This window comes from Haliaeetus leucocephalus, unplaced genomic scaffold, assembly GCF_000737465.1.
Source record: "Haliaeetus leucocephalus isolate CR32 unplaced genomic scaffold, Haliaeetus_leucocephalus-4.0 Scaffold229, whole genome shotgun sequence".
In the NCBI taxonomy this organism is placed as follows: Eukaryota; Metazoa; Chordata; class Aves; order Accipitriformes; family Accipitridae; genus Haliaeetus; species Haliaeetus leucocephalus.
Genome location: NW_010972665.1, coordinates 630604 through 638713, shown reverse-complemented (window position 1 = coordinate 638713; position 8110 = coordinate 630604). Strand labels below are relative to the sequence as shown.

Genomic DNA, 8110 nt, shown 5'->3' with positions numbered 1-8110 from the left:
GTCCTGTGCCTGCCTCCGGGGTGGGAGATGGGGGGTCAGTGTCTGCCCACAGGGTGGGCAAAGGGGGTCTGCTGGTGCCCCCAGGGGTGGGCAATGAGGGGTTTGCACCTGCCCACCCCTCTTCCCAGGGAGGGGCGGGGGATCTGTGCCTGCCCCTTGCCCCCCCCCCCCGGCCAAGGTGGGCACTGGGGGTCTGTGCCAGACTGGCCGTCCCCCAGGGTGGGAGATGTGGGTCTGTGCCTGCCCCCCAGGACGGCTGGGGATTCCAGCCTCAACGCGCTCATCACACTCATCTTCCCTCAGTGCCTGGATGGGATTGACTACGATGACTTCAATTTCGGCTCCCACATGATGGAGCAGAAGGAGCCCCTGATGGAGACAGGTAAAGGCCCCTCTGGCTGTGCCCTCCTGGGGTCCCCAGCTGCAGCGGGGTTTCCCAGCAGGCTGACTCACACCTCGTAGTTCCCAGCAGCGCCACGGGCCATGTCCCCACTGGCCCCTCTGTGGGCTGGCTGGGAATCCCTGCCCCATGCCTTTGGGACAGGGACTGTTCGGTCTCACCCCACTGCTCTGTCTACCAAGGACTTGAGGTTGGGCTGCAATGGGTCCCCAGGGGCTCCCCACTCCCCAAGTGCCAAAGCATCCTCTGGCCCTTCCCTCCTCTCCCTGCCGCTCTGACTGCTGCTGCCGGCTGGGCTCTGACAGCACAGGGGCCAGGGGCCCTGAGGACCCCCATGGGACAGACAGGGGTCACTTCACCTTCAGCACCGTCCCCGTACCTCCAGCATCCTTACTGGGAACATGCAGTTTGGTTATCCTGTGTTTCTCACCGGTGCCTCTCCTCTTTGTCCTCCAGTGGAAGGTCCCTACCTTCTCATCATCGAGCAGCCAAAGCAGGTAAGGATGTCACCCAGGTAAGGGCAGGTGTAGCAGTCACCCCCTGCTCTCATAGCGTCAAGTTTGGGCCACCCTTGGCTGACCCACTCTTTGCCTCCGCAGCGGGGGTTCCGTTTTCGGTACGGCTGCGAGGGCCCTTCACATGGGGGGCTTCCGGGGGCATCCAGCGAGAAGGGACGCAAGACCTATCCCACCGTCAAGGTGAGCGCTGCCCTGGGCGGGGGGACGGGGCAGCGTCTTCAGCCGGTGTGCATGGGCACCAGGAGGGTGCCTTGAAGGAAGGATGGGAAATGTATATTCAGCTGTGTGTGTTTCGTGGCGCTGGAGGGATGGGAGGACTGCAGCAGGAGGGGTGGTGACCATGGGGAGGGCTAGTAGGGGTTTGCAGAGAGTCCTGCAGCCTCCCAGGTTATTGTACCTGACTCCCATCTCCTTTCTCCCTGCAGATCTGCAACTACACAGGTATGGCCCGGATCGAGGTGGACCTGGTGACACACAGCGACCCTCCCCGCGTGCATGCCCACAGCCTGGTGGGCAAGCAGTGCAATGAGGCTGGCAACTGCGTCGCGATCGTGGGACCCAAGGACATGACAGCTCAGTATGTGTGAGGGAGACCCAGAGTGGCCTTTTGCCTACATGGGGTAGCTGGGGGGCTGGCTGCAGTTTACAGGCTGGGGAGAAGAGGGGGGTTAGTGTATCCAGGAGCTGGGTTCACTGGATGGAGCCAGGAGTCGGTTTAGACAAGGTCATCAGCACAGCTCTGTCCCTTGAGCATTTTGCCCAGCTCTGGGTCCAGCATGTGCAGCTTGTTTTGGGCTTCTGTCCTCAGGGTTGCGGCTCCCCAGCTTTGCAGATGACATCTGTAGCCAGCCTGAGTCACAGGATTATTCGGCAACTGCTGCAGTTGCTCTTACAAATCCAGCCTTGGCTGCTGGCTCAGCCTGGTCCCATTTGCATCCCTCTGGCCTCCAGCCCTCCCAGGCCTCCCCTTTGGACTTGTCACCTGTGGAAGCCTGGAGTTTCCCAGCCACCTCTTTTCTGGGCTCCTTTCCTCTCCTCTGTGGTTACTGTTATGCCCTGCACATGCTGACCCCCCACTGCCTGAGCAGCACCACTCTGTGCTTTGCTCAGCTCCTTCCCGGCTGTGGGAGCCCATGTGCCCCCCAGGCCGGCTGCTCCCAGCCCTGCTGCTCCCAGATCCCAGCGGGATCCCTCTTCTCCTCCAGGTTCAGCAACCTGGGTGTGCTCCATGTCACCAAGAAGAATATGATGGAGATCATGAAGGAAAAGCTGAAGCAGCAGAAGATGCGTAACAGGAGCCATCTCCTGACAGGTGAGGGCAGCCTGGGGGCTCAGTGGGACTCAGCGCCCGAGGGTGACCACTGTGGGGCTGGGGTTAGCGTGAGGCTGGGGGGATGGGTAGGGGGACCTGGAGCCCCATCCCCTCGCCTAGCCTGACAGTATCTCCCCCTGCCCTGGCAGAAGCGGAGCTGCGTGAGATCGAGCTGGAGGCAAAGGAGCTGAAGAAGGTGATGGACCTGAGCATTGTGCGGTTGCGCTTCACTGCCTACCTCCGCGACAGCAGCGGGAACTTCACGCTGGCCCTCCAGCCTGTCATCTCAGACCCCATCCACGACAGCAGTGAGCGTGGGGCCAGACCGGGGAGGGGATGGAGCAGGATGGGGTAAGGAGGTGAGGGATGCTCTGTCTGCCACAGCAGCTCCCAATGCCTCCTCTTGCTCCGCAGAGTCCCCAGGAGCTTCCAACCTGAAGATCTCACGGATGGATAAGACGGCAGGCTCTGTGCGGGGAGGGGATGAAGTCTACTTGCTGTGTGATAAAGTTCAGAAAGGTAAAAGCCGTTCCCTCCAGCCGAAATCTTCCTGAGGGGCTGTGGCAGGAGAGGTATGGGGCCCCTGGGTGGCCAGTGGTCCGTGCCCCCAGAGCCTGGCTGGGGCAGGGAGACAGGCAGTGCCAGCATCCGTTCTCTCCCCAGATGACATCGAGGTGCGTTTCTACGAGGATGATGAGAACGGCTGGCAGGCCTTCGGGGACTTCTCCCCCACTGACGTGCACAAGCAGGTATGGGGGAGGCAGGGGGGTGTCCTGCCGTGCCCAGAGGCAGGTGGGTGCCCTGTGGGGTGGGGGAGCCCCGTCCCCGGCTCTGGGGAGGAGCGGGACCCCACGTCCGTCTGTCCTGCCCACAGTACGCCATTGTCTTCCGCACACCCCCCTACCACAAGCCCAAGATTGACCGTCCCGTCACCGTCTTCCTGCAGCTGAAGCGGAAGCGGGGGGGCGACGTGAGCGACTCCAAGCAGTTCACCTACTACCCCGTGGTGGAAGGTGAGCCACCCCCCGGGCAGGCCAGTGTGCCCCCGCCACCGGGGCTGCCCCTCACCCCACTGCCCCTCTCTCCCTGCAGATAAGGAAGAAGTGGAGAGGAAGCGCAAGAAAGTCCTGCCTCAATTTCCCCAGCACTTTGGCGGGGGCTCGCACATGGGGGGTGCCGGTGGGGGGGCCGGGGGCTTTGGCTCTGGAGGAGGTGAGTGGGGATGCCTCTTTTCCCTCCCAGCTTGGGCAGCCGCGGTCTGGCCCTGGGGGCTCCCTGCTCCTCTCCTGCCTCACCTGTCCTCCCCCTTGCTCCACAGGCGGGAACCTCAGCTTCCCCTACTCCACCGGGCTGGCCTACAACAGCATCTACTCGCCCGGCCCCCACCCTGTGGGGGGCTACCAGGGGGGTGTGCAGATGAAGGGCCCCGAGGTGGAGGGGCCCGGGAGCGACAGGCAGGTGCCTGCGGAGAGCATGTACTGCAAGGAGCTGCAGAAGCACGGTAGGAGGGGGCTGGGCTGGAGTGAGGGCTGGGGAACATTGCTTGGGAGAGGTGACATGGGTCAGGGACCTTTTGGGGCCAGGTGCCGCTCTCCTCCATGCCTGAGGGGGATGCAGGAGGGTGGATGGGGCTGCTGCTCCCGGCAGTGATATCCTGCTTTGCCCCCCAGCCCAGCTCTGCCAGCTGTGGATGCTGGCACTGGCCCGCCGCAATGCCCATGCCCTGCTCGACTACTCAGTCACCGCCGACCCCCGCATGCTGCTGGCAGTCCAGAGGCACCTGGCCGCGTCACAGGATGAGAACGGAGACACGTGAGTACACGAGGGGTTTGGGGAGAGAGCATGGGAGCACCGTTGGCCATCAGAGCCATTTTGGGGGCTGTTGGGGGTGGGAGGTGGCAGGGAGAAGCATGGAGCTGAGTCAGGGGCCACCCCGCTCTCTCTGCAGGCCTTTGCACCTCGCTATTATCCATGAGCAGACAGCTGTAATCAAGCAGCTGATTGAGGTCATTGTTAGCATCCCCAGCCAGCAGATCATCAACATCTCCAATAACCTGCAGCAGGTACATGTTACCCAGAGCAGCCGGTTCTTCTCTACCTGGGGCTTGTTCCTGTTTCCCGACCCTGGGGGTTCCCATTGCTGCTTCCACTGAGGGGAGGCTGCAGGGCTGAGCACGGTGCAGCCATGCTGGCAAGGACGATGGTGCAGGACTTGGCTCCTCTTGTGAGCACTGCTGACAAGGTGCTGCTGTCCTGCAGACGCCGCTGCATCTGGCAGTCATCACCAAGCAGCCCCAAGTGGTCCAGCTCCTGCTGCAAGCCCGTGCTGACCCCACCTTGCTGGACCGCTATGGCAATTCCCTGCTGCACCTGGCACTCCAGGCTGGTGATGAAGAGATGCTGAGGACGCTGCTGGCCCACCTGGGCTCAGCTGCTCCTTACCTGCTCCGTCTGCCCAATTTCCATGGTGAGTGGGGCTGGGAGATGAGGGGCAGGAACCTGGCAGTGACGTCGTGGGCTCAGCCAAAGGGCTGCTGAGCCTCCCCCCCTGTTGCAGGCCTCCTGCCTGTGCACTTGGCCATAAAGGCAAAGAGTTTGGCCTGCCTGGACCTGCTGGTAAGGAAGGGAGCGGATGTGAATGCTGTGGAGAGGCAGGGCGGGAGGACCCCACTGCACCTGGCTGTGGAGATGGAGAACCTGAACATGGCCACCCACCTTGTGAAGAAGGTATGGGGGGGGCTGGTGGGTTGGTAGCTGTGGGACAAGGGTGGGGCACAGCATCCTACAGGACCCTGGCAGAAGTGGAGGGTCTCTGGTGGTCTTGGGGTGACAGGGGGTGGGGGGAAGGCAGCCCCCAGGCAGCCCATACTCACAGCCTTGCACCTTTCTCCATAGCTGGGAGCAGATGTCAACAGCAGGACTTATGCCGGGAACAGCCCCCTGCACCTGGCTGCTGGTCTGGGCTCCCCAACTCTCACCAAACTGCTCCTCAAAGCTGGTAAGGCGCTACCCTCCTTCCTCTCCCTTCCCCTCCCCGCAGCCTCAGCTGCCTGTGCCGGGGGGAGCCTGGGCACAGGGCAGACCCCTGGGCCGACCTTCCCTTTTTGGGGGCTCAGTCCACCCTTCCCTGACAGGGGCAGATGTGCTGTGTGAGAACGATGAGCCTGTGAGCCCATCCTCGTCAGAGGCCAGCAGTGACACGGATGCCGACCCTGAGGAGCAGGAGCTGGCTATGGAGCTGGGGGAGCTGGCTCCAGCCATGGAGCACAGCACCAACCGGGAGCCCCCTGTGCAGGAGCACGGGCAGGCAGGGCACAGGCAGCGCCACTGCCACACGCCCCTGGACCTGACTCGGAGCCAGAAGGTGCGTGGCATGGCAGGACAAACCCCCTGGGAGCATTTCCGTGGGGGCCATAGCACGGATGGGGAAGAGCCTCAGGAGATGCTCCTGCGAGGATGCCTGTGCCCCTCCATGTCCCAGGAGAGCCATGGCATGGGGAGGCAAGAAGGAGTTTGGCTGGTGCTTTGAGGGATGCTGACATCCATACATCTGTCTGCAGGTGCGGGAAATCTTGCTGCAGGCCTCCCAGCAGGGCCCCGAGGCAGAGCTGCCCACTGCCCCCCGGCCAGGTGAGCAGCCCCTCTCCCCCAAAAAGCACTGTGCCCAGACAGGGCAGCACCCTCCCAGCAGTGAGGACAGGCAGTGTGTGATGGAGGCACCTCTCCTGCACAGGGAAGGTCCTGTCACTGGACAGTGAAGCACTGCAGGGGCTGGAGCAGCTGCTGAACCAGGACTGCAGTGGGTCGGATTGGATCGAACTAGCCAAGCGCCTGGGGCTCTGCAGCCTGGTGGAGACCTACAAGGACACCCCCTCACCCAGCATCAGCCTCCTGCGCAGTTACGAGGTCAGTACCTGGCCAGGGTGCCCCTGTCCCCCCTGCCCGTCTGGCCACCGGCCTGCTCAGTGCTTTCTCTCCGCAGCTGGCAGGGGGAAGCCTGGGAGGGCTGCTGGAAGCGCTGGACTCCATGGGGCTCCGCAAGGCCGTGAGGATGCTCCACAAAACTGAGGCGCTGGAGAAGCTGCAAAGCACAGGTATGGGGAGCGAGGGGCTGGGGGGATGTCCCTGCTGTCCCCCTGACCCCCATCACTGACAGCAGCCGGGGCTTGCTTTGCAGAGCTGAAGGAAGACAGTGCCTATGGCAGTGAGTCAGTGGAGGAAGAGCAGGCGCCTGCGCTGGCCCTGAAGCCGGGGCCGGGGGGTGAGCTGCCCCACAGCCAGCAGCCACAGGTGCACTGAGGGGCTGGCAGCCCCTGCACAACCCTGGGGGGCCACATTGCCCCCTACCCTGCCCTGCCCATGCAAGTGCCTTCTGGACTTGGGGTCTGGCTGCCTGGACTCAGGGGGACAGGACACAGCTGGCTCCTGCCCCTCTCTGCTCTTATTTAATGGTCCCTCTTCTGAATAAAGGGACACAGTTTCCATTAGCCTTTGCCCTCCCTCTCTCCAGCCCTGGCCCTGAGCTGGCGGGCACTAACGCCCCCTGAGCCCTGCCTAGGGCTGGGAGTCCAGCAGCGAGGAGGCAACTGCTGGCCCCTCCTCAGCATCCCTCCATGCCAGTGCTGTCCCCAACCGTGGGGGAGAAACCACAGCGCACACAAGAAGTGAAGAGCAAGTTTTACTTCAGTAACCGAGAGAAGAAGCTGTACAAAGATTTTTCTCTCCCTGAGCCGCCTGGGGCAAGGGTGGATTTTTTTTTCTTTTTTTTTTTTCTTTTTTTTTTTTTTTTTTGCAATAGACTCAAAAGAGCAGAATAAAAAGTTTGACACATTCGCAAAGTCAGTGCTGAAACCAGCCGGGTCCTGGGCAGCCAAGAACAGCGTGTGTGCCAGCCCCCTGCTTACAGCCCTTCCGCTGTCCCTGGACCGTTCCCTGTGCACCCTGGGCACTCCTGCGGCCATGCTCTACCACCAGCACCTCGCTCCAGATGAGCATCCTCCAGCGCACCCCGGGGTGGTGGGGGCTGCCCCAGCCTGCCCCTCACCTTGGCAAGGAGGGAGCCCATGGCTGAGGAAGGAGGGGCTGCACCACCACTGCTGCAGCATGAGGACCTCCCAGTGCTACGGGCTGGGCTTTGCTGGCAGCCTCTGAGGCCCCAGCTGTGCGTTGGAGAAGCAGCACAGGAAGGAAAGCTGGCTCCGGCTCTTGCCAGCCCCATAGGGTAGTGGGGAGCTCCAGGTCAACCCTGACTTCAGGGGTCACCTCCCCACTGTGAGTACTTACACGCTGCTGCCCAACATGCCCTGGGTACGATGCTGCAGTGCAAACGGCACTGGTCCATGCTGTCAGGGGGTGATCAAGAAGCACCAGCGCATCAGCCCCTCATGCAGCCACAAGTGCAGCAATGGGTGCTGCTATCCCAAGGCTGCTTCCTTGGTGCCAGCGGCTGCAGGGCTGTCTCTCTCCGAAGGGTTGCTGGTGCCGGAGCGGGGCAGGGGAACGGGTAGCAGCACACGCAGGAGCCCATGCTCAGCTTGCTGCAGGGGCGGGGGAGCTGGGTCTCCCCCTGAGTCTGTGTAAAAATCTCCTCCCCCCAGAGTGCAGTGCCTACAGGACATGGCTGGGTTTGTGGTTTTGTTTGTTTTTTTAAACAGTTCCCAAAAAGCATCAAAAGTAGCCCCAAAAAACCCTCCCTGGTGGTCAGCTCGATCTGGTACTAAAAAGTGCAAAACTGTATCACAAAAACCGTTCAAAAGTTGTAAGAAAGCAGGGAGGGTGCAGAAGTGGCTGGGGTGGCAGCAAGGGGGCCAGGTGCCATCGCCCTGGCTCTCCTGGCCACCAGCCCCAGGAGAGGGGACAGGCTAAGGCTGGCCCCCCTGT

General features: G+C 62.3%; 1 protein-coding gene across 1 annotated transcript in view; it reads left to right on the top strand.

The window, feature by feature from the left end:
- The window catches only part of NFKB2 (nuclear factor of kappa light polypeptide gene enhancer in B-cells 2 (p49/p100)), a 7977-nt gene extending 1448 nt beyond the window's left edge, over positions 1–6529 (top strand). Inside the window, exons 3-23 of the mRNA XM_010567717.1 lie at positions 304–382; positions 857–897; positions 1000–1098; positions 1344–1495; positions 2124–2230; positions 2380–2538; positions 2645–2749; positions 2894–2979; positions 3105–3243; positions 3323–3442; positions 3549–3731; positions 3901–4042; positions 4179–4293; positions 4490–4697; positions 4788–4957; positions 5126–5228; positions 5365–5594; positions 5791–5860; positions 5964–6136; positions 6213–6324; positions 6408–6529. Coding sequence (XP_010566019.1) covers positions 304–382; positions 857–897; positions 1000–1098; positions 1344–1495; positions 2124–2230; positions 2380–2538; positions 2645–2749; positions 2894–2979; positions 3105–3243; positions 3323–3442; positions 3549–3731; positions 3901–4042; positions 4179–4293; positions 4490–4697; positions 4788–4957; positions 5126–5228; positions 5365–5594; positions 5791–5860; positions 5964–6136; positions 6213–6324; positions 6408–6529 — 2715 coding nt within the window. The remainder of the gene's footprint in view (positions 1–303; positions 383–856; positions 898–999; positions 1099–1343; positions 1496–2123; positions 2231–2379; positions 2539–2644; positions 2750–2893; positions 2980–3104; positions 3244–3322; positions 3443–3548; positions 3732–3900; positions 4043–4178; positions 4294–4489; positions 4698–4787; positions 4958–5125; positions 5229–5364; positions 5595–5790; positions 5861–5963; positions 6137–6212; positions 6325–6407) is intronic.
- The last annotated feature ends 1581 nt before the right edge of the window (positions 6530–8110 follow it).